The 23,016-nt window shown below is 47.3% G+C and overlaps 6 protein-coding genes across 7 annotated transcripts; 2 read left to right on the forward strand and 4 right to left on the reverse strand.

The window, feature by feature from the left end:
* Positions 1-4,274: 4,274 nt before the first annotated feature.
* On the reverse strand, positions 4,275-5,280 carry LOC9657357 (beta-amyrin 11-oxidase). Its single transcript, XM_024685826.1, has 5 exons — positions 5,185-5,280; positions 4,868-5,128; positions 4,608-4,649; positions 4,403-4,483; positions 4,275-4,313 (listed from the first exon to the last, which is right to left on the reverse strand). Exons 1-5 carry the CDS (start codon positions 5,278-5,280, stop codon positions 4,275-4,277), a joined length of 519 nt encoding a protein of 172 aa, XP_024541594.1.
* Positions 5,281-6,694: 1,414 nt separating this feature from the next.
* LOC9657358 (fumarate hydratase 1, mitochondrial) lies at positions 6,695-9,822 on the reverse strand. The gene is made up of 16 exons (XM_002980885.2): positions 9,636-9,822; positions 9,468-9,585; positions 9,246-9,395; positions 9,077-9,187; positions 8,931-9,014; positions 8,726-8,875; positions 8,628-8,677; positions 8,496-8,577; positions 8,348-8,442; positions 8,231-8,297; positions 8,129-8,179; positions 7,979-8,074; positions 7,795-7,923; positions 7,682-7,747; positions 7,291-7,614; positions 6,695-7,207 (listed from the first exon to the last, which is right to left on the reverse strand). The coding sequence occupies exons 1-16, from the start codon at positions 9,764-9,766 to the stop codon at positions 6,779-6,781; spliced, it is 2,133 nt and encodes a 710-aa protein (XP_002980931.2). The 5' UTR covers positions 9,767-9,822; the 3' UTR covers positions 6,695-6,778.
* Positions 9,823-9,901: 79 nt separating this feature from the next.
* Positions 9,902-10,381, forward strand: LOC9657359. The gene is made up of 3 exons (XM_002980791.2): positions 9,902-10,113; positions 10,175-10,218; positions 10,277-10,381. Exons 1-3 carry the CDS (start codon positions 9,902-9,904, stop codon positions 10,339-10,341), a joined length of 321 nt encoding a protein of 106 aa, XP_002980837.2. The 3' UTR covers positions 10,342-10,381.
* A 1,580-nt stretch (positions 10,382-11,961) lies between these two features.
* Positions 11,962-12,928, reverse strand: LOC9657012. Its single transcript, XM_024685800.1, has 4 exons — positions 12,821-12,928; positions 12,621-12,762; positions 12,393-12,570; positions 11,962-12,310 (listed from the first exon to the last, which is right to left on the reverse strand). The coding sequence occupies exons 1-4, from the start codon at positions 12,898-12,900 to the stop codon at positions 11,985-11,987; spliced, it is 726 nt and encodes a 241-aa protein (XP_024541568.1). The 5' UTR covers positions 12,901-12,928; the 3' UTR covers positions 11,962-11,984.
* Positions 12,929-15,175: 2,247 nt separating this feature from the next.
* LOC9657013 (mechanosensitive ion channel protein 4) lies at positions 15,176-18,641 on the reverse strand. 2 transcript variants are annotated; one of them, XM_024685799.1, is made up of 10 exons: positions 17,504-18,641; positions 17,269-17,442; positions 16,997-17,203; positions 16,671-16,886; positions 16,478-16,615; positions 16,188-16,430; positions 15,906-16,121; positions 15,817-15,848; positions 15,477-15,753; positions 15,176-15,409 (listed from the first exon to the last, which is right to left on the reverse strand). In XM_024685799.1, exons 1-10 carry the CDS (start codon positions 18,365-18,367, stop codon positions 15,257-15,259), a joined length of 2,520 nt encoding a protein of 839 aa, XP_024541567.1. In that variant the 5' UTR covers positions 18,368-18,641; the 3' UTR covers positions 15,176-15,256. The 2 variants fall into 2 exon arrangements, with proteins under 2 accessions (XP_024541567.1, XP_024541566.1); XM_024685798.1 differs by having other exon boundaries at positions 15,213-15,753.
* A 23-nt stretch (positions 18,642-18,664) lies between these two features.
* Positions 18,665-19,098, forward strand: LOC9657594 (U6 snRNA-associated Sm-like protein LSm6). The gene is made up of 3 exons (XM_002980793.2): positions 18,665-18,798; positions 18,852-18,965; positions 19,023-19,098. The coding sequence occupies exons 1-3, from the start codon at positions 18,687-18,689 to the stop codon at positions 19,058-19,060; spliced, it is 264 nt and encodes an 87-aa protein (XP_002980839.1). The 5' UTR covers positions 18,665-18,686; the 3' UTR covers positions 19,061-19,098.
* Positions 19,099-23,016: the final 3,918 nt, after the last annotated feature.

Consider the following 23,016-nt stretch of genomic DNA (forward strand, 5'->3'; position numbering starts at 1 on the left):
CTTCACTAAGTTACTTTATTTGTTCTTTCATATTCACTTTAGCTTTGGACTCTTTAATATTTATATGATCACATATCACATAGGTATATCCCTTTTAGCCTTTTTTATCCATATTAGTTTCTTTTAGCTATACTAGTTTCTTTAAAGTCCTCCTCTTACAATCCCATAGGGATTTATCAAACCTCTAGGTCTAAGAAATGATTGCTTAGGGCTTTTACCTTTTAGATTTGGATTTGGTCCCATTTCTCCAAAATTATACTATTTATTTATAAGTGGTCATTTTATAACCATCCTTTAATATTCTTCAAATGCTTTAAGACATGGGGAATAATATCCCTTAATGTTCCTAATTAAATATTTGCCAAATTGTTTTCTATCACTCATTAATACTCCCACTAGGTCAAAGCCCTAAAGCTCACCCATTAAGTCCCATTAACCTTTGAGACTTCCTCACTATGTAATTATACATTTGGTTACTAAGCAAATGAGCCACTCCTCTTCTTTTTCATAATCAAGGATTTTAGGATAGTATTCTGAAATACCGTAATTTAATGTAAGCTTTATAGATACACTCCCCATCTTCTATTATTAAAGTGCTCCAACCATGTGGCTTGAATAAAGTTTCGATAAGCTAAACAAAGTATTTAAATAGGTAATGCCACTCACACTTACATTAGAAATATTTCAATCTCCTAGAGAAGATAAAGTTGGCTATTGAACATTTCACCAAATCATGTTTATCCATATTTACCTTACCTTTGGACTTTTCAATATTTGTATTATCATCACTAATTCTTTTAGAGTCCTGGATTTACTAAATCTTTTGAGGTTTAAGAAATAATTGATGTCTTAAATTTAAATTTGGTTTTAAACTCTATTTTAGAATCAGTCTTAAACTTAAATATAACATTTTCCACATGTCAGTCATTCTTTTATTCCTTTCTAGAGACAATCATTTCATGCTCATTCCTCAAGTGCTTCTTTGGAAATTTATTTTTTACTTTTGACCTTTTAAATTGAAATTTATGGTCCAAATGTGTTACATTCATTAGACTTCCTCCTTGGCCATTACCATATGGCACACCCTCAACTCCATTTCTGCATTTGCTTATGCACTTATTCTTGATTTTTCTAGCTTAAGTATTGAAATATATATTTTTCTAAATTGTTTTGGCTAGCAACATGACCAAGCCACTTTTCTTTCTTTCTTTTTTTAGTTTTTTAGTTTTTTAAGACCTTCAAGTTAATTTGTGAAGTATTAGCTGCATTGTTTATATTATTTAATTCTAATACAAGTGAAGTGAGCAAAAAAAATATATATATATTGGTTTTTAGAGAAGTGACAATATAACAATAGCTTCCAAAAGAAAGCTGGTGGCCCAAGCATCAGGAGCTCAATGGAACTTAGGAGACATTTAAGAAGCAAAAAATGACTGGAAGGAATATCTAAAAATGTGAAGAATTAATGATCACCATTAAAGCTTGCTAGTTTATTCTTGATCTTATTCATGAGCATGATTTCAGTTAGCTCAAACTCTATTTTCCAAAACAGTTCCAATACTTTGTTTGGGAATGCATTACTCTTCCCAAGGCTAGTGGATTGAAACTTCTCAAACCCAAAACCATGCTATCCAGGTGCTAGTTATGAAGAGAATGGTGTGTCTTCAAATAGCTACTTATACACTTCACTACATATATGATGCTAAATCCAATTGTCATCAACTTTCGATTCATGTAAGCATAGATCTACAAAGAAAACTTGAAATACTATTTGGCATTATTTATGGATTTATGGTGTTTTAAATAATTCTGTTTCACATGGACACTGTCACTGTTAAAACAATTGCATAAATAAAACGAAAAGCAAACCTGCAGCAAATTATTTAATGTAAGACAAAGCTCTACTTATTGCATTGCAACCTCAGAAGAGGAGGCATTTGAAGAAATTTGCCATCCTTGGAGGAGCTGGTTGAAAATGACACAAAAGCCATGGACGAGTTGAACTCTCATGACAACTTGTTTCTGGATAAGAATCTTTGCACAAATACCTTCTCAAATGTGTTTACATTGATCGTCGCTGGAAGCAGGGTAAACAGCAACCTCCAGAGACCGTGGAGTGTGACTATGCTCTGGTGAACAAGTGGCAAGACTCTCTCAAGGAGACCTTGAATGTGCCACCAAAATGGTGGGTGCATATAAACAAAGACGTGAGGCAGGACAAGAAAACATGCAATCGGCTTCCTCATTTCAAAAGCATCCTGTTTCCACAAACATAGGATTCAAGTGAAATTGGCATCTAGATCTGTGCTTTGGAAAACCTCTGCATTAATTTTTCCGTTCCAACCTCATGAAATGCGTTGCAAAATATAACCTGGGAGGTGAGATCAAAACCAGAAAACGAAATCTAATAAAGCGTCTTACTTCTACACTGATACTGATGGGGAAGAGTTCTGTGGCATTTTCTAGTAAGGCTTATAATTGAACTCAAGCTGATATCTTTCATGACATCTGAAGTGATTCTACAGACTCAAGAGTGATCCTCCTCACGAAACTAAAACATGCTACAGGGTGATTTGTGTGATTCTTCCCCATTTCATGCAATTGCTCAAAATCCCATTGATGTTGCTGTCACAGGTTACATCAGCTTCATTCACTATAAAAAATTCTAGTGTTGTAACTGAGAAATATCACAGGCTCTACTGGGACTATTGCGAAACTTCTCAGTGGGTCGAAAATGGACATCTTTGATTCCAGCACAACAATTTTACAGAGGAGATCCCAGCGTATAATGTGTCTTCTCCCCTTGTACTGCTTCTCCTGGACAAGAACAACCTGACGGGAAGCATTCCACATTTGATAGCAGAGATGAAAACTCTCCAGAAATTGCACCGCAACAAAAACAATCTACATGGAAGAATTCCAACAGGCATTAGCCAGCTGGATCGCCTTGACAACTATCTGAACAGTGAAGTTTTGGCTTCCTTGGATCTCTCTTCAGACAAGTTCCAGGGAGAGATCAGCTCTAGGCTAGCGAACTGCTCCCAACTCGAGGTTGTCAACTTGGCAAAGAACAATCTCCCTGGTTGAAATGAGGAACTTGAAGCTGCTGGTTGAGAAACTTGACAATCTGCGTACACTAGCCTGTTGTGAGCGCTGCTGTTGCCGCTGAAAAGCTTTAGGCGGTTCGCGGCAAAGAGGCTCCTGTGGTTCCCTCTCGGAAACACCAGCCGGTCCTCAAGCCTCTCTCGGTTTAATCCCTCCAAGTTCTCCTGGACGAGCTGATCATGCAGTCATAAGGGAGCGACGGTTGATACGGTGGATCGCAAGGCTTGTACTCGTTGAAGCTGTCCCGTTTGCCACCTCTGGTGCCGTTTTGGAAAGCTCCTCGCTCGTAGCCATTTACTGGATGACGATCCATCATCCGAGTAGCAGTCCCGCTGGGCTCCGGGATTTACGTCGTTGAAGTCGGGGCTGCCTCCCATCGGCCACTCGTGGTCGTGTTCTTCCGGAGTTTCAACCTGGACTTGGTGTGGAGGCTCGTCCGGACCGCTTCTCTGGCCTATCGTTGCCGACGAGAGGTTGGAGCCCCCGTTTTGCGTGACGGTAGAGGTGTTTTGAGCAGCAGGAGCTCGAGGAGTTTGCTGCTGCTGGGCTAAAGTTCGGACCTGTTGGGAGCGACGAGCAAAGCCGTGAATGAACGGACACTAGTCTCCTTTTGCACAGTATCCTTGAAAGTAGAAGTAACAGGGAATTCGAGAATTGGAGCTGGGATTCTCCTCCTCAGACACGAGGCTGCGAGAGATCGAATGCCAAGTTATCAGCAAAGAAAGAAAAACTCTATTCTATCTCTCTATCAAAGAAAGACCATTGTGTCTCTCGAGAAAAATCCTGAGAACTCACGGGATGACACAGAGCCAGTACCAACAGTCGCGGAAACTATCTCGCGACCTCGCTGTGCCTAAACTTGCATTGCATTCCCTAAACATTTTTTGGTGATCACAGAAGTTCGAAACATATATTAAATATGATTTACTCCAAAACTATTTTCTTGTTATTTCTTTACTGGATGGACATAGCTCGTATGAGGTATCCATCTTTCACTCTGGGCATTGGCCAGTAGCTTATTGTACTAGTTGGATTCACTGGCTCCCATCTTCATTCAAAGATTACAATTTGTTAGAATTTTTGAAAGAACAAATGGCAACAAAAAAAAGAGGAAAAGGAAATACCTGTATTTTGTGATAAGCCTGTGTATGAAAACGCATAGCTCTAACTTAACGAGTGCACTCCCCGGGCATATCCTCTGTCCATAGCTAAATGGAATAAATGTGCCAGTTTTAGCTGGGACCTGATGGAAGAAAATAAAAAGGCTTGGTCAGTATAAACATGACAAATGCCATACTTTAAATCTGGATGGATCAAATTTTGTTGCATTAGGGTAAATACTCTCATCTAGATGAATTGATGACATATGAACTTGAACCTGCCAATCCTTGGGCAAGGTATAACCTGTGTAACACCATGAAAGTAGATAATAATTGAAGTTAGATTCAATCACTTGTAATCAAACCCTTGTAGCTGATGTCCTTGGTGATTTTACGTGTTACCATCCCAACAATATTAGAAAGCCTCAGAGTCTCATCGACAGCCTGCAAAAAAAAAAACAAAAAACAAAACAAACACTCAAATTTAATATAAGAAAATGTGCTTAGAGCTCAGTACAACCCTTAAAGTGGCTAACATCTGCTTTGTGTCTTCCCAAGTTAACTTGTACTTTGTGGAGCCTTTCTTGACAAAGATTCTCCTTTGCTCCTCCTGGGAATAAGACAAATTTAAACAGTCTACTAATAATAATGGAAATATTTACCTCTACTTCTCTGAAAGCTTGTGGGTTCTCATGTAAGTATTTGATCAGCCACAAGAGAGCAAGAGCTGTGGTGTCGTGGCCTCCCAACAGCAGTGCTATGAGATTGTCTTCCACTTGTTGATTTGAGATGGTTCCAACCTTGTCATCTTTGTGCATGATGAACTCGTCCAGCGCGTCTTTGTGCCTCTCGCCCTTGGCACCTAATAGCGCCCTTCTCTCGTTGATTAGCCCATCCAAGAACGTGTTGAGCCTCGCCCTGGCCTGATCGAATCAAGAACTAGAAAGATCAAAACCACAAATAACATAAGTAAAAGAACCTGCAATGCTTTGCGATAAGGTGTGAAGGGTATGTCGATTGGAAACTGGAGCATTCCTGTGACCAAGGCTTGGACGTCTCGCATGAGATCGATCATCTCCGGAGTGGAAGGCAGGAGTTTCTGACACACGAATCCAATCACCGCGCAATAGCTAAACTGGCAAAGTCGAATGTATATAATCAGATCAAGCATCAACCCGGCATGCAATGTGATCAAACCTTGAGAGTTTCTTCCATCACCGTTACCGTCTTCTTCGACCCCCACGACTCCAGAATCTCCTGAGCCAAGTTATCAATCGTCTCCACATGGTGCTTGAGCGTCTCTGGAACCATCATCCCCAGCACAATTCTCCGGTAGAGCGCATGCTCACTCCCGATAGCTTCGGAAATAATTTTCGGCCCAATCAATCGTCTAAACAAGCCCGAGGGGCCACAGTCAGCGCAGCTGAGGAAGAACTTGGCCGCTTCTACCGTTGTAGAGACGATGGTAGGAGATCCAAGCAAGTTACTTGAGAAAACTCCTCCAAATCTGTAGATATCGTATAGTTATCAAGATCTAAGCGAAAGGCAAAGCAAAACCTCTTGCGTCGAGTAGTGAGGAAGTCTAGAGGGGATTCCCGAAAGAAAGAGAGAGATTCTCCGACAAGGGGCCAGCCATGGCTTCCCGGCGGGAGTTTGATCGTGGATGGTTTGTAGAACTTGCGGGAGATCAGCCACAAAGAGAGTAGAAACACGAGGAAGTAAAGAGCATTCCAGGACTGCAGGACAAGCTCCATTGCTGCGAGAAGAGACGAAGCACTTCTTTGCACGAGTTCTGAGAGAGCACACAGCACATAGCCCATGCACTCAGTTTTATGTGATAGAACATTTCATGTTCATGATTCTATGTTAACCTATTCTTTATTAGAACTTCGTCGATGACTATTGAGTCTTTCTGGCTCTTCCCAGATTGAAAAGGCTCCCTCCAGTCGCTTGACTTGACGTGGAACAAGCTCCATGTGGACCATCCCATATCAACACTCGATTTCCACTTGCATTCCAAGGCAATGAGAAGCTTTGCGGGATCCCATTGCTGGCCATGCAACAATAGACCAAGACCACTCTGATAGCTCTAGTTGATCTTACCACTACAGTGAAAGTTTCAGTAAAAGTTTCAGTAGATATTCTAAGAAGTCTTAGAAGTCTCGCCAAGGGGCTGCCGCTCCCCTTGAGAAGCAAGGCGGGCATCCATCCGCTCGCACCACTCCCGAAGAATGCGTGCGTGATCTGGGCTCGAATTGGCCGTGACCGCATCGATCTGCGCTTTCGTCAATCTCTTGGACAGATTCCTGATCCGCTCGTTGTAGAAGAGCTCGTCCTCCCATGGATCAGTGCCATCCTCCCAATTATGCGCCCTCTCCAGCTTCCTCCGCTCCTCCGTTCTCCTCTCCCTCTCCTTTCTCATCGCCAACCGATTCGCCATAGCCATGAAAAACAACTAGCTTCTTTTAATCCTATGCCCTGACACTATATTTATAGCTAAAAAGGGCTGAATTAAGAAGTTTATTACAGTATACCTTGATTATTCCGTTGGAAAAAAAAAGAAGAAAATTTTGTCATGAGCTTATAATCTTCACCTGGCCGTCCACCCGACCCATCATCACCCTCCGGCTCTCCTCAGAGAACAAGGCAAAGATGTTTGGGCCAGTGAGCTTGTCTTTGGTAGCGGCGTGATCAATCACCTTGCAGATATCTTCGAAAACCTTTTCCCTGTCCATCTGCTCGTACTTGTCACCCTTGAGTACCTCGCTCGCGACGCTCCTGCCACTGCCCACCACCTTCCAATCGTGGGGACTAAACGTCCAGCACTTTGGTCCCAGCTGCGTCGACAGAGGCGCTACCACGTAAACTTTGCCCTGCCCCGCGATGATCAAGGTGACATCGTCAGCCTGTTTCATGGTGAAGAACTTTGCAGCATGATCGGCCAGATCAACACCGTCGGCGTCAGGCATCTTTCCTTGGGCATCACTGAAAAAGTCCTCTGCCTGGATAGAAGAGAATAATAACTCACGTCAGCCAAGAACAAAAACAAAGAAAAAAACAGAAAAAAACAGGACTCAAACCAAACCTCGTGTTTAGCACCGCTGAACGCGAATGCGGTGTTCTTGAGGCTGAACATCTTTTGGAAATCCTCGGACAAGACGTGGTTCTTGACGAGTTCCTCGGGATCCATGCTTTCGACCGCGGCCAAGTCGATTTCTCCTTCCTCGTTCATCGGCAACTTGACCAGCGCGCGGCCATCCACAGCGAGCACCGTGCCATTGCGATAAACTCCTCCCACTAGCGTTGTGCATGAGATCGGCATGGGAGGTTCCGTGGCAACCATCTTCTCCGGGACAACGATCTCGTCAAACTCTGCCTCCGTCAGGGCATTGAGTTTCAGGCAAGCCTCCTGATCATAGCGAGAGCAAGGGAACAACTTTAGATTGAAACCGGAGTTTTCTTTTCCAAAGTCTTACCTTCAAACTGGTTCCGTCTTTGTGAGCTGTTTTAGCGATTAGAGCAGCTTTGTCATAGCCGATTTTCTGCAGGAGATGGTCAGCGACAACACAGAAAACACAGCAGGTATTACCGGATTCAAGGCTGTGACGAGCATGAGCGATTCTCTCAAATGCTTCGCAATTCTTTCTCTATCGGCTTCAATCCCCATCACACATTTCCTGTTGAAAGAATCGACGGCATCTCCAAGCAATTGGATGGACTGCCATGACAACATTATTAGCATAAAAGAAGGTAGAAGTTGGCAGTGAGAGTACATGAAGAAGACATTTCGCGATCAATGGCTTGAACACGTTGAGCTCAAAATTGCCATTCGACCCACCAATGGAAATTGCGTGGTGGTTACCCATCACCTACAGAAAAGCCACGATAACAATCGCAAGACCGAAGTTATCAGCAGGGAATACCTGAGCGCAAACCATCCTCAACGCCTCGCACTGCGTAGGATTGACTTTTCCCTGAAGAACACAGCCATGAAACAGGAAAAACTTTCAAAAAACAACACATACCGGCATAATGCTGCTTCCAGGTTCATTCTCCGGCAGCTTTAGCTCTCCCAATCCGCACCGAGGCCCACTAAACATTCCGAAAGTAAATACACAATTCTTACCAAAGCTCTCTCTCACCTTCCAAGCATGCCGATATCCCACGCGATTTTCATAAGCGAGACCGCGATAGTGTTAAGCGCACCGCTGGCTTCCACGCATGCATCATGTGTAGCCTGCAACATACATCATATAGCGGAAGGCTCTCACGCACAAGCAAAACACTTACCAGAGCTTCGAACTTGTTCGGAGCAGTGACAAAAGGGAGCCCAGTCACCTCCGCAACAGCGCTAGCAATCCTCTTGTCAAACCTGAGAGAAGCAGGCAACGTCATTGGCAGCATGGACGTAGAAGCACGTACCCTTTCTTAGTGTTGAGGCCAGTTCCCACGGCAGTTCCACCTTGTGCAAGCTGCCACAAGAATTTAGAGAGCAATCAGAAGTAAGAGCGCGCTCCTACCTGGTACAGTCGCGGGAGGGCAGCCTTGATGCGCCTGATCCCGTACTTAAGTTGCGTTGCATATCCGCTAAACTCATGGCCGAGGGTCAAAGGAACAGCGTCCTGGAGATGAGTTCGGCCGATTTTCACGATATCGTGAAACTCAAACTCCTGAGGAAACGGTAACCAAATTACTGCAGAGTTTCAAACAATGATAAATAGATACCTTGGCACGTAAAGTCTTGTACAGCTCTCGAAGGCTCGGGAGCAGCTTGCTGTGAATCTCTCTTACAGCTGCTATGTGCATGACCTGAGTGCAGGATTAAAATCTCATTTTCTTGAAGCGAAACGTAAGACAGACTTCAAACTTACAGTAGGAAAAGTGTCGTTTGAAGACTGGCCCCTGTTTACGTGGTCGTTGGGATGCACAAACTTTTTACCGGGTTGCTCCCCGAGGATCACAGCTGCGCGGTTTGCAATCACCTAGACACCAAAGTTCTTCCTTTCTCCTATCAAAATGGAAACGAAAGGAATGTCTTACTTCATTGGCGTTCATATTTGACTGCGTCCCACTGCCAGTTTGCCACACCACGAGCGGGAACTCAGCATCGTGTTCGCCTTGTGCGACTTCGTGTGCCGCTTGAACGATCGCGTTTGCGATCTTGGGATCCAAACCATCCGCGACATTCACCTGATAGACAAAGACTTTAAAGCCTCACAGTTTGAAAAGCCAAAAAAGAAGAACAAAGAAAAAGTAGCAAACCTTTGCAGCGCACATCTTGAGAATGCCAAAAGCGCGCACCAGCGCCAGTGGCATCCGCTCTCTTTCGCCGCCAATCTGGAAATTCTGGAGCGAGAGCTGTGTCTGAGCTGACCACAACCTGCACGACCGCAATGGATCCAAAATTCACTCGGAATGATTGATTTTCACCTGTCAGCTGGAATCTGGAGCTTTCTGCTGGGATTCATGGGATCCACTTCTTCCCGGAACGATGATAAATTCCGGAGTAGCACACGAGTGACATTGCGAGTCCGCGACGCCCTCACCATAGCGCCTATCATAGCTGCGGTCGCTGGGAGCGAAAGGGAAACCCTAACCCTATTTTTCTTGCCGCTGATTGGCCGGATGAAATTCCAAATGAGAAAATGGAAGAACTTTAAAATCTCAAAATGGTAGGGTTTATTTAGGGTTCTTCGATGAAAGTCCGCGCGTCCGTGAAGAAGCTGTGCGATGCTTGCATTTCCGTGCGCCGTGGCCGCCGCCTCTATGTGATCTGCAAGAGCAATCCCCGTCACAAGCAGCGCCAGGGCTACTGCACCGACGCCGCCGCTCCATCGCTCCAGGAAATTGAGCGCGAGGTTGGAGAACAAGAAGAAAATGTGCAAGATCGAGGATTCTTCAAGCCGCGGTAAGCAACAGCAGCAGCATTTTCATCCTCGAGTCGATTGATCCGCTTTCTTTCTTTTCAGTTTTGGATTCGAGGCTGGAGCAATGCTTGGAGCGTTCATGTGTGGTAAGGACGAAACAAATTTCCAGAGCGTGGATTTTCTAAAGTTTCGTGCTTCTTGCAGTGTGGGCTAGAGTAGCAGCAACGCCTTTACTCCAAGCAGTGGCACCGAAAAATCTAGAGCTCTAGTCTCCATAGTAAGCAAATCTTGGTTTTCCTTCTCGTCTTCTCAGCTTGTTCAAGGGATTCACTCCAAAGAGTCGAAGAAAGTGGGAGTGGTTTGCATTGATCTTCGATACTTTTCCATGGAAAGATCATCCAAGGTATGGAGTAGCCTCAAAAAAACAAGATTCCTTCACTCCTTTCTTTCAGTCCGATTCGTTACTTAGAGTTAGATCTTTGCAGAGACCGACGCCTAGATGACCGGGTCCGTCTCATCGCACCACTGCCTTCACCTTCGTCGCTCTCGTGCCGCCTCTCATCGTCCATCACCAGCTGCTGCTCCTGGAGCTGGAAGTACTCCTGGTGAGCCAGCGACTGGGACGTCGATGCGGACATTCTTCGCTGCAACACGGCTTTCGGAGTGGTCGCCAGAGCCCATCTATGCAGCACCACCAGATGATGCGTCACTCTGTAGTGAGTGATCTCAACTCCGGGCTCGGCAGGAGAGGAGAACTCGTCCAGCAGTGAATCCGCCACCTCCATAGTCGAGTCTTGGACGACGCTGGCCTCGCTCTCCAGCTTGAAGTCGGAGAAGACCCTGACGTTGTGATGGAAGAGAAACAGGAACTTCCTCTCCGGGTCTTGCATAGGCTCCACCTTGAGGACTACTTGGACCTGGACGTCGCAGCGTATCACCACTCCAGCGTTCCGAATCGTCTTGTCAGCAGTGCCATCCTCCTCGTTCTGGCTCCGGATGTCATACGAGAACTCGAAAGACAGCCTCCGGTCTCTCTGGGCCAGGGGATCATACACCACGTTGGACTTGCAAAGCCGGCTCTCGGACGACGATGAGGAAGAACCCGACGGTGCTGAAGACGAGGCTGTGGAGTTGACAACAGTGACAACGTGCTTCTGGATCATGTCGCAGGGATTGATTTTGAGAAGCTCGCTGACTGGAGTGCCCGGCTCTTGCAGCTGGTGGACGATTTTGCTCGGCACTGCATGGAAAGAAACGTCTCCGCCAGCGAGGTCCGGGTCCTTCTCCCACAGCCGATCGAAGTTATCAAAGGTGTGGCTGTCATCTCGCGAGTTTTCATCGTGGAGCTCCTCCGGCTCGACGTAGATCATGCACTGGGCCGACTTCTTGTCCTTGAAAGACACGGACTTTGCCACTGGAGGAGGAGCTGAAGAAGCGCCGTCCGGGGCTGGCGTCAAAGTTGGAGTCCGGAGATTTGGATCCTTCTCCCACAACAGCTGGAAGTTGTCGCAAGTCTGATCGGCATCGTCGGCGTTCTTCGGAGTCGGGCCTTCGATGATCATTGGTGGCGGAGGATTGGATGGCCGCCGGAGTGGAGATGGTCGATAGGCCTTGAGGGCGGACTTGAGCTGTGGATGATGAGCCGGAGTTGCCGAAGAAGAAGTGGAAGAACTGCTGGAACTAGCACTAGCTGCTGCTGCTGTTGGTGCTACCAGTGATGGATCTTCCCGACCAGGATGATCAACTCGCTGCTGCTGCTCAACACTTTCCATGCTTGGATCCCATTCCCAGCGTAAACTGGAGCCTGGAGTTTTAGAAATCCTTCGTCTCGCGCAGCGCAATGGGTCAGTTGAACGCGAAGAGTCGCGACTCTACGCTTCCAGTTCGGTTATGCGTTACGGAAGACGAGTCATCACCCGGCGTCGGCTGCCGAGCTTTTCTTCTCGCCTTTCTCGCCTTCCTCTGGCGGACGTGAAGAAGATGACGATGAAGGCGAAGACGATGGAGCAGCGTACTGCCTCTGAGACTTTGCAGCTTCTTCGGCAGCTCGCTTGGCTTCGTTGACGACTTGTTCCGTGGCTTTGTCGTCGGCGGTGCTCTTCTCGGCAGACTCGCGGATGCCTTGCTTGTATCCATCGATGAAACTCCGCACGGCGTCGCGGTACACGGTTGCTCGGGTCATGTAGATCCGCTGGAGCGCCGGCTTGACGTGCTCTCCTCCAAGCTTGACTGCTGCTTCTGGAAAAAAGAAGAAGAAAAGAAGAGAAGTGTGAGATCAAACTTTGCTAAGATCGATCCATTTTTTCTTTTGTTTGCGTACCGAGTTCCTCGTAAATCGATGGAAACTTTTCATCCTGTGGTGTGGTTCCACGAGAAGGGCCAGCGGCAGCACCACCTCCAGCGGCTTCTTTCTTCTTGGAAGATTTCACCACCACGCCATAGATCTCGAAATCGGACGTCCACGACTTCTTGTAGAGCTTCCATGCCTCTCTCAAAGTCTAGAAGAGAAATTTTTTTGAAAAGAGCTCAAAGAATGTAGGCCTACTACCTCTTTGGCGAAGAATCTCTGGCGCCGAGGCCGGCCGGGAGGATTGGGAAGCGAGGAGGGCCAAGCAATCTCCTTGAAATCGGTGCGCAAATAGTGCATGATCTTCCTACCGATGCGCTGCGCTTTCCTCGCATTCTTCTTCCTGCCAATCGATCAACCAATCAATCCCTCAACCGAGACTCCACTGGAATGGATCTAACCTAGCCTCGATGAACAGAGACGCAGATTCCCGCGCCCTCTCGCACCTGGCCCGGAGAAAAGCCGCTGCTCGGTCCCGCATAAACCCTAAACCCTGCGCCTGCCACGTCAGACCCAATCTAGGGAAGCCAATCTAGGGCTGACGTCATAACAATAGAATATTCTCTTTTTTAAAATTCCCTGTCGTAATGGCAGTGATTCGAGTCTTTTCTTTACTGTAAAGAGAGAGAGAGAGAGAGAGTCGTGTTCTTTGAGAACCATGTAGGATCGCACTGTGTCAAGCATTCTTTATTTGTTTCGCTCGCAAATTGCTTCCTCGCCAATGCTCCCAAATGCCCGGATTTCTCTGCCATTGCTCCTGCTGCTACTGCTCCTGGAAGGAAGCCAAAGATCTCCTGGCGGCGGCGATGGAGGAATCCTGGCGGCGCACTCCCTGGACTTGTGGACGATCCGAGGTAAGCTGTCCGAGGTGACCAAGACCCTCGCGGCCATCACGCAGCTCAGCCGCAACCTCCAGCAGTCCTCTACATGGTGGCAGCTCTCAAACGTGGACTGGCACCCGGAGGCGCTGTGGCGATTCCTGCTGCTCGGCCCCCCTGCCGCCGGGATCCTGCCAAACTCCTCCTGGGGCCCCGACCAAGAGCTCGAGCTCCTGCGACGAGGCGGCCTGGCCGCGACCCGAGAAGCCGCGGTGGCCGAGTACACCACCGAGACTGGCCGCCCCGGGACCGGGAGGATCCGGATGACAACTTGGGTGCTCATGTACAACTGCATCACTCCGGACTGCGACATCGTCGCGCCGGTGATCCTCCTGCAAGGTGCTGGTGGCGATGGTCAGTCGCCCACCAAGCTCAACTACGGTACCTTGTGGCAGCAGTTGTTCTTCGCTGTCTCCTCCTCTGTGGCTCCAGTCTTGCTCAGCAGCAGCACCTCGGACATCATCAACAGGACCCGGCTCGTCGCCACGAACCGGTCAAACCTGCAGCTCCGGGTGGTGCGCGAAGGCCTGGAGCAGTGCAACGAAGGCATCGCCATCGGACGATCACCCCTGGACGCGGCCTACAAAGTTCCTCCGGGGATCTGCTACGAGCTCGTCCAGAGCCTCAAGGAGGGGCTCAACCAGACGCGGATGCTGGTGGTGCTCCAGAACCAGCCGCACGAGATCACCTGGCCTTATACCCGGCGTCCACTCCACGAGTGCTCCACCGCGCCGGTTCTCACCAAGAACCTCGAGGAGTTCCGCGGCTGCGCCTTCTCCGCCACCGAGAGGCGCTACTATTGCACCAACTTCACGATGAAGGACTACGCCGACACCCCCTGCCGTGGGAACAAGATCGCCATCGCCCTCTCCAACTTCCAGCTGGCCTACAGCTACCTCCATGGCCGGACCTCCACCAAAAACTTAACGGACTCGTTCGAGCTCGTGAACGATACCGCGCCTGGAGCTCCATGCAACACCAGCGGCCGGACGAAGGCCGCCATCTACAGCGTCCATCACAACGGCTTCGATCTCTCGAACAGCATCTGGGAGGACACGAGCGGTTCCCGGACGGAGGAGCTCGAGCTGGGACGTCCGGACGGGAGCTTCTGCTTCTACGGCCTCGGCTCGGACGTGGCGGAGAAGAGTCTGTCGTATCTCCGGCGCTGCAACATCACCATCGCCTTGAACACCAGCGTTCCCAGGTGTGATATCACTGCTCTCGACATCGATCTCCTCAACGTGATGTTCAATGACACGGTCACGGCCTACGCGGACGAGCACAACACCGCCTTCAACATGGACCGGGGGCCCTCCACGGATCTCTTCACGGCCTGGGCGGCGCTCGTCACCGCTGCGGTCTCGGTGGTGACCGCCACCGTGCCATGCACCAACCTGGAGCTCGAGTACCTGGCCCGCTTCGTCTACCCGAAGAAGCACGAGAACCTCAAGGTCCTCAAGTTCTCGGGGCTGGCCGCCATGAACGTCGCGTTTGGGATGATCCTGTACGCCCCCATCTTCGCCATGATCCTGAGCGAGTCCAAGCGCTCGGAGTCGTACCACACCTGGTCGCTCTTCACCAACGATGTCAAGGTGAACACCTTCGGCACCCAGCTCCGCAGCGTCTTCATCGTCGAGGGCGAGTCCATCTACAAGTCCCAGATACTGTGGATCTTCGTCGTCGTCTGCGCTATCTCGTTCCCTCTCATCGTGATCATCACGCTCCGCCGCTGCTACAAGGTGTTCTACCGCCGGAAGCTGCTGCTGGACGAGCGTCGCATGACGTATGGAGATGACAAAACGATGAGCAACGCCGAGGGCAGGGAGCTGAGCATCAAAGCCATCGAGATGGGCCTGTCCGAGTTCGTGAGACTTAAGGAGCAGCTCAAACCAAGCAACCGGCAGAAGGACTTTTAAAATCCAACACATACCCTTTAAAACCGCGGAGGCAAAATCTTTTCTAGGCCAACACCGGTGTTGGCAAGTCACGCAAAGGGAAGCCAGTCACCACTATTTCTTGCCGTGGAAGCTGATACGATATGCCAAGATCCTCCATTTGTTGCCGCATGTATAGAAGCATATTGCTGCGCCTTTGGAATCGCTCGCCACCTTCCTGGAGTGATAGAAAAGAGTTTGCTTAGAGAAAGAGAGAGGACAAAAGTAAAACCGGGATAGAGGACCTGGAAGTTGAGGTGATGCTGCATCCAAAGTGCCATCCTCATCCTGTTGCTGTTCTCGATGTCTTTGCAGACGATCCGAAAGTCAGGATACCAAAACTGAGGAAGGCTTTCGATGTAGCGTTGCATCCTGTCCTTCAGGAAACCGAGCTTCTCAACCGGAGTGTTGGCGCTAACTTGGAACTCGATCGCATCCCACTGGTCAGGGCTGCGATGGAAGTTTGACAGCGGCTTGGATGCGAGAACCGAGGTCGGGTAGTAAATCTTCTCGTTCGAGCCTCTGCGGCGAAAAGCAGAAGCAAAATTCAATCACACTTCAAGGATAAAGCGACAGAATACGTACGTGAGAAAAATTGTGTTGAGCACATTCATTTCCTGCAAAAACTTTTTCTTTTCGTAAAATGTTAAGAAAAGAAGTTGGAAAACGAATACCTCGACCAACAAAGTCTGGCCATCGACACATACTCGATCTCCAACGTCGTAAGGATGCACAATAAACAGAAATATCAACGCTTCGAACGTCCCCTTCGCCATGTTGCCGAAAACAAAAACAGAAGGTATGAAAATGGAGGAGAAGAACACCAGCAGCTTGGAGGTGTCTACTCCGAGAATAAGTAACCAAATTATAAAAAGCACCACCACCAACACCTGCAAAGATAAAGAAGAAAACGTTAGAACAAATGGAGAAGAAGAAAGAAGAATCGATCGACTTACAAAATCAAAAACTCGATGGAGCTTTGCAACAACGGTTTTGTTGTCACTCAAAGTGAGCGCAAGAGCCCTACGCTCCTTGTAGACACTGACGACCCATTTCACGAGCGCCTTTTTGGAAATATGCCCCTGGTCTGTGATCTCGAAAAGAGAAAAGGCCCTTGCTGCCTGTTCCTCTGGCAGAAAATACAAGAAGTCCCTGAGTGTCAGGTACTTTTGCCCAGGCCTCGCCATGTTAAAAAAAATCTGCCACGAAAACATTTCAGAAAAATTGAGTTTCAATTGTAAGATACCTTTTTGGCGGCCGACCTTGCCTCAATCTCGCTGTCGATTTCGGTTTCCCCGTTTTGGGAGAGCATGGACGAGTAAGTCGTCATGTTTTTGCTTCGGATCGTCTTCATTAGCCTTCGGAGTGTCCAAGCGGACACCGTCTGTGAGAAACAAAGTTTAGCCAAACAAGAAAACATGAAAATCGTTTTAGCTTACTTGTGATGTCAACTGCTGCAACCTGTTCTGCTCTATCGGAACGGGACTCTTCGCGATCAGAGGAACAGGCGTTTCTGGCTTCTTTTTAGGCGTGCCTGAAAAAAATGAGAGACCGAGCCTCCTTTTCGCCGACTTGGAGGGTGTTTGTACGGGGTTTTCGACATCTCCTTTAGCGAAAGCCCACTGAGAAGGGCTCGCAGAATCCTGCTCATGCGGCTGGCAAGAAAAATCAGCTATAAAATGAAAACTCAAACTCATCAAGAAAAAACCAACAGACAAATGAAAAACTTTGACAAGCAACATCGGAGAAAAAAGGGAAAACTTACCACTGCTGGAGGCCTTGCGGGATTTGAAGAGTCAAGCAAACAACCATGCGCTGGGGGAGCTGAAAGTGTTTCCAGGAGATACTGGCTGAAAATGCAGTCCTGTATTCTCTCAAAATACGCCGATCTGTGAAAACTATTTGCTGCAACCTTCAAGATCAGCACCTTCAACATCCATGAAATAGAGCCAGTGAGCAAACACCACAGCACCTGCATGATCACACCAAACAGGCTATGTCCTGGTGATTACAGAAAGAAAAACTTGGAAATCTTACCTTCGTAACGATCCTCACGGTTTTCGTATCCTCTCGTCCGTTGAAAATCACTTCCCAGACCCCGAGAGTCAGGCCAATCCAGATGCAATTCTTCACAGCCTTCCGCAAGCCGTATACGAAGTAGAGCACTCGTTTCTTGAAGAGAAAACGCCTCTCTATCAGTGCTACAAAAAGCTTCCAGAGAGACAAAATCCGTCAGATCCAAGCCAGAAAAATCAATCGAAAGAGAGCCTACCTTGACGATCCAGCTTGCAATAAGTCGGCCCGAGATAACAACGAGCGCAAGCGCTTGCCACCTCCAGAGACTAAGTTGCAGCCAACTCTTCCCTTCAATCTCCTCGATCTTGAGCGAGCATACGAGCAAGGCAGTGAGGATCAAGAGCGAGACCCACTGGATCCAGTAGAGCCACTCGCTCTCGCCCTTGTTGAGATTCTTATCGCCGGGTATGGAGTCGTCGTCCAGGGGATCCTGATCATCCTCGAAAGATATCGACTTTGCGGAGCCGGGTGTCTTTGGCGGCGAGAACCTCACGTCGTCACCTTCAAACTTCCGGCTCTTGAGAGTGGAAGTGATCTGGTTCCGGATCGCGGGAGTCATGGGCGGAGGATCCAGCAGCCGTGTTCTCGACCTCCCAAAGTTGGATTTTGGAGCGATCCTGCGCATGAGCGGCGGCGTCGTGGGATCGTTGTCACTGTCGCTCTCGTTTCCATAGCTGTCCACACGAGAGGTCTTGCAGTTGTCCGTGGTGGAGAGCTCCGGCGTGAGTGGAACCGGGACTGTCACGGTGATGAGCGATGGCCTCCGGGACCTGTAATCCACCCTCGCGGACGCTGACATTTGCGTGGACATCTCTGAAGCCGAGCTAGCCACGATCGAGGCCAAGGGAGGAAGCGTAGCTTGCGACTTGGTGACTTGAGCTGGAGGAGGAGGAGGAGCTCCATCTCGATCTCCCTGGGAGACTTGGATGTCCTGGACCTGGTGGTGGCGATGGCGGTGGCGCTGGTGGTGGCGATGGAAATCACCTTCTTCATCGTCGTCGTCGATGGTCACCTCACTGATGAGCGTATCTATTTCCTCGGCATGGTGACGTCCTGCCATCGCCGCGAAGAGCAACACCTAGCCGGACATTCTCACCTTTCATGGTGAGATCATCCAAACCTTTCATCTCCCCTGCCGCCGGGGGGCTATGAAAGGTCAAGAGTCTTGCGTTTCTTCTTGGCTGACGTGGCAAGGAGAGATTCTCGGTAGCGCTAGCTACTCCATACCTCGCTGGATCTTCCAACAGCGCCATGGATTCTTGCTGCGTAGCGCTCGGATGGAGGACGCGCGCCATTCCATTCCATTCCCCTCTTCTTGCCCTAAAGTTTTCTTTAAGAGCCCTTGGGATAAAGAGGTTTAGGGCTTTTCTAGGGTAAGAATGAGCGGGAGTGGCATTGGCGCTGGCTCCGCCAAGACGCCCACGGATTTCCTGCGCTCGATCAAGGGCCGCCCGGTGGTCGTCAAGCTCAATTCCGGCGTCGATTATCGAGGTAATGGATCCATTGGCAGCCTAGAGAAATCTAAGTGGACGGTGCCCGCGCAGGGATTCTGGCGTGCCTGGATGGGTACATGAACATCGCCATGGAGCAGACCGAGGAGTACGTCAATGGGCAGCTCAAGAACAAGTATGGCGACGCTTTCATCCGTGGGAACAATGGTATGGAGTAGGGCTCTTTTTCTCTTCTCTATTTGATCATTCTTCTCTTCTTGCCAGTTTTGTATATCAGTACCTCAAAGAAGGTGATTTCTTAAGAGAGACGATGATGCATAGAATTCTTTTTTCTCGCTCCTTTGTTGCAATTTGGTTCACAAGGCACTCCAGACAAGCTTTGGATTTGCAACCTACAGGTGGAGACTGGTCTGTCACTAGCGGCCAATTTACGAAAGAACAACTACATATCACGACTATGTGAAACACAGCCATCGACGGCCCAGAAAATAATATTGCATATTGTCGTATTTAGGTAATCTTTTTCTATGGATTAAAAATAAATTACGACAAGGTATTTGCCTAAATAAATGGTAGTCCAAAAGAAACATGAACATTCTACAAGATGGGATTAATATTGTTTCCTACTTTTTTCTCTTTTTGTTTATTAAATATACTATTTATATTTGCAACACCTCCTATTCCCCCTATTCCTGTTCCAGCTAATGAGCCTACTGTAATCTATGCTAAAAATCCCAATGCTATCAATATAAATCTCTTTACGCGCCTTTTGGGGCACATCCAAGAATATATTTCCTCACAATTTCTTGATGATGAAACATATTCATCTACATTACGAACTATAAATATTGATTTCCGCAGATCAGGGTTTAGGATCACTGTAAATTTATATGTTTTAGATCCTGGAGTCATTGGTCAAGAAAGTCTTATACCATATGCTTGCACTACTGATCCAACAAGTCCAATAGGCTTTCAAGGTGATGAGCTGCACACCATTTTTGAAAGTCTTCTAAGATTTGTTCGAGCAAGAGCTGCATCAGATGTATTTGGGATATCTTTCTGTGGAGAAATTCGTGTTGTATTTCTCAATCTTATGATGGATTATGAGCTAACAATACCACTCCCCAAGCTTCCCCAAAATATGTTAATGCATGTAAATTTTACTAAAGCCTACAAATCTAAAGTACAAGAACAGACTTTAATCCCTTGGCATATAACAAGTCAACATGAAAATTGTTGGGCATTTTCAACTATACTTATTGGTCAAAAAGCTGATATAGTTGGCTCTTATATTCAAATTGACAATAGTTTAACCTTGCCAAATAAAAAATTCAGGCTAACATTGGGGAGTGATTGCAAATTAAGGTTGTATAGAATTGGATATAGTATCCCACTTTGGATTAGCAAACATAAGTATAAACCCAGCCCAAGTTGTTATGCACATCTACAAAAGGATGGAAATTTTGTTACCAAGGAAGATAATAACTATGATCAAAGTAGGATTTATTGGGCTAGTAATAACTATTGTATACCACAACCTTCATGCAAAATAATAACAACATTAACTGTTAGTAACCATGGAAATATTATTATTTATTGGAAGAATCAAGTTCTATGGAAAGCCTTGTAGTAGATTAATAAACTGACATGTGTTGGTATTTGGTATTTCATTAATCTAGATTAGAAATGTGTCACATCTTCTTATATTTTCAATAAAATAATTTCTTATTACTAAATACTAACTTCTTCACACTAGTGTTATATTAAATTTAACACAATGTGATTTCATTAGTTAATTTAAAACCACACTATTATTAATTAATAATACCAAGTTTGAAATAAAACTTTGTAAATCTTTTAGTTAATAAACTTAAAAACTAAAATTGCTTTGGTCTAATCAATTTCATTATATTGCTGATTTATATATAAAGACTTAATTATATGGATGGCTCAAATTCAATCCAGCTTTGTTGATAATATAATTGGCTTATTATTTACATTTCAGAATATGTGCTAAATAAAATTATTAATTTTAATATGTTGAAAACAAAATGAGTATGTGAGTGCATGGAATATGGAACAGGAATATAGAAATATGCATATCAATTAGCCCAAAAACCCTAGCTTATATACAAAAGCAAGTGGTCCGGATTGAAACCAATCTGACAGCTACCAAAATCCCACTACGCTAATATTAGTATACGGCATCGTAACCGTACACTTGGCCCTCACATCATCCCCTCCTCTTGGAATAATGGAAGGCCATCAGGGTTCTCTTGTAGATGGGCCGGGATCTGGAGGAACGTCAGGAGGAGGCATCGGTGGATCTGTAGACGGTATTAATTGCTCCTGATCCCTTTCTATAAAGCGTTTTAACCGCTGCACATGCACAATCTCCGGAGGATCAGCTTGCTGAACGTCATGCCGAACCTCATAAACTTGTGGTCCAACTTGCCACAACACCTGATACGGTCCTTTCCACTGCGCAAGGAGCCCCTTAGATAAACCACATACCGTAAAATGGGGAAAACGGACTAACACCAAATCATCCACTTTGTACTCCGCAGGTGGACGATGATGGGAATTGTAGTGCCGTTGTTGTCCCACTTGTACGCGGCCTAAATGTTCAACAAACTCTGCTCGGACAAGTGGAAGAATGCTTGTCAAATATTGATCCCATGACTTAGCATCAGGAGCTCGTGGCAATCGCAAAGGTAAACCCAACTCTGTTGGTAATATTGGATCATGACCATATAGAAGTTTATATGGTGAAGCACCAACAGAACTCTGCACCCCTGTGACATAGGCATACCGAAGAGACGGCAAATAACCATCCCAATCCGAATGCTGAAAGTTCACATACTTCGCAATCATCCCTTTGAATGTCCGAACGAGCCGTTCCACCAGACCGTCTGATTGTGGATGATAAACACTCGTAAAAGTGTGGCATATCCCCAACCGAGATGTCAAAACATGAAATACCTTAGCCATAAATGCAGAACCATTATCCGAAAGAATCCGCTCTGGACAAGAATGCTGGAACACCACTCAATTGAGGAGGAAGTATCCAACAGCAGTTGCAGAGGCACTAGCAAGAGCACCAACTTCCACCCAACGAGTCAAGTAGTCAGAAGCAATAATAACATACTCATTGCCAGCAGTCAATCGTGGAAAAGGTCCCATAAAATCAAATGCCACCAACTCAAACGGACGGGAAACTACAATTGACTCCAACCGTCCTTCCGCAGCACAAGGAGGAGTATTATGAGCTTGGCACCAAATGCAGCTACGCACATACCAGACAATATCACGTCGCATCTCTGGCGAATAGAAAGACCTGCACAGCTTCTCGGTGACATGACGGTGTCCCATATGCCCACCTAGAACAGGAGAATCATGGTAGGCATGGAGAAACCGCGGAATAAACACCGAAGGCACCACCAACCGTAAATGATCATCAGGATCTGTCCCCACAAAATAAAGAAGGCCATCTTCAAGGCGATATTGAGAATGTAAATGCCGGAAAGGCAAGTCATCAGCAAGTGATGCAGGATTCTCAAACTCATCTTGAAGCCTTCGAATCCACGGTGTAAGCCACAAATTTTTCCTTTCCAATTTGCCAGCTTACCTCGTCTATCCGTCCAACACCGCCTTAGCCTTCGCTAAGTTCCCTTGCCAAGGTTCTCACCTATGGTACCAGCTCCTACTTGGTCTCAGCTACTCACTGCACAAGCAACGGAGTGTTAGCCATCAATCCACGGATTCCCAAATCATTCCCAATCCCCCTCCCCGGGTTAGACTGGACTTAAGGTTCGGCTACACTTCCCGCAAGCACAAGCAGCCAAGCACACCAAGCTTCCAGGTTCCTAACTTCCCTTGGTACCACAAGACTTGATCATGGGACCCTCTAAATCCCAAGTCTTGAGTGCAACACTTGCTTCGGGACACCGGGGCGAAACACCGTGGCCTAGCGGCCCGGTAGGGGTACCTCTCGCCCCCCACTTCCATCCCGAAGGAAGGCCCAAGCCCCTAGGAAGGGCGAGGACCAATGAGCCGCATGGTACTCAAGTGGGGCACCACTCCACATGAGCCGGGAGCACCGCAATCGGTTTCCCTTTCGGGAGTGGGAGCTGCTCTTGAGCACTTCCTTGGATGGCCCCTCCGGCACCAGCCAAGCCCATGCTCACTCCCACCCAAGGCCCCTCGGTCCCAGTCTCAACCTCAAGTCGGTTTGGAAGCCCAATTGGAGAGTCCCTTC

This window comes from Selaginella moellendorffii, unplaced genomic scaffold (genome assembly GCF_000143415.4).
Source record: "Selaginella moellendorffii unplaced genomic scaffold, v1.0 SELMOscaffold_46, whole genome shotgun sequence".
Taxonomy (NCBI): Eukaryota; Viridiplantae; Streptophyta; class Lycopodiopsida; order Selaginellales; family Selaginellaceae; genus Selaginella; species Selaginella moellendorffii.

Bases quoted from the DNA above. Each gene is read 5' to 3' on its own strand.
- LOC9657357 (XM_024685826.1), bottom strand. From the start codon at position 5,280: ATGATCGATCTCATGCGAGACGTCCAAGCCTTGGTCACAGGAATGCTC. The intron at 4,650-4,867 runs GTAAATATTTCC...TTTTTTTTGCAG, and splicing joins AAGCTTTCAGAGAAGTAGAG to GCTGTCGATGAGACTCTGAG. The intron at 4,314-4,402 runs GTATGGCATTTG...TATTCCATTTAG, and splicing joins TTGATCCATCCAGATTTAAA to CTATGGACAGAGGATATGCC.
- LOC9657358 (XM_002980885.2), bottom strand. From the start codon at position 9,766: ATGATAGGCGCTATGGTGAGGGCGTCGCGGACTCGCAATGTCACTCGT. The intron at 9,396-9,467 runs GTTTGCTACTTT...TTTGTCTATCAG, and splicing joins TCAAGATGTGCGCTGCAAAG to GTGAATGTCGCGGATGGTTT. The intron at 8,075-8,128 runs GTATTCCCTGCT...GCTTTTCTGTAG, and splicing joins TGAGGATGGTTTGCGCTCAG to GTGATGGGTAACCACCACGC.
- LOC9657359 (XM_002980791.2), top strand. From the start codon at position 9,902: ATGAAAGTCCGCGCGTCCGTGAAGAAGCTGTGCGATGCTTGCATTTCC. The intron at 10,114-10,174 runs GTAAGCAACAGC...CTTTCTTTTCAG, and splicing joins CGAGGATTCTTCAAGCCGCG to TTTTGGATTCGAGGCTGGAG. The intron at 10,219-10,276 runs GTAAGGACGAAA...TGCTTCTTGCAG, and splicing joins GCTTGGAGCGTTCATGTGTG to TGTGGGCTAGAGTAGCAGCA.
- LOC9657012 (XM_024685800.1), bottom strand. From the start codon at position 12,900: ATGCGGGACCGAGCAGCGGCTTTTCTCCGGGCCAGGTGCGAGAGGGCG. The intron at 12,763-12,820 runs GTTAGATCCATT...ATCGATTGGCAG, and splicing joins TCTCTGTTCATCGAGGCTAG to GAAGAAGAATGCGAGGAAAG. The intron at 12,571-12,620 runs GTAGTAGGCCTA...TTTCTCTTCTAG, and splicing joins AGAGATTCTTCGCCAAAGAG to ACTTTGAGAGAGGCATGGAA.
- LOC9657013 (XM_024685798.1), bottom strand. From the start codon at position 18,367: ATGGCAGGACGTCACCATGCCGAGGAAATAGATACGCTCATCAGTGAG. The intron at 17,204-17,268 runs GTAAGATTTCCA...GTGATCATGCAG, and splicing joins CCGTGAGGATCGTTACGAAG to GTGCTGTGGTGTTTGCTCAC. The intron at 16,887-16,996 runs GTAAGTTTTCCC...TTTTCTTGCCAG, and splicing joins CCGCAAGGCCTCCAGCAGTG to CCGCATGAGCAGGATTCTGC.
- LOC9657594 (XM_002980793.2), top strand. From the start codon at position 18,687: ATGAGCGGGAGTGGCATTGGCGCTGGCTCCGCCAAGACGCCCACGGAT. The intron at 18,799-18,851 runs GTAATGGATCCA...GTGCCCGCGCAG, and splicing joins TTCCGGCGTCGATTATCGAG to GGATTCTGGCGTGCCTGGAT. The intron at 18,966-19,022 runs GTATGGAGTAGG...TCTTCTTGCCAG, and splicing joins TTTCATCCGTGGGAACAATG to TTTTGTATATCAGTACCTCA.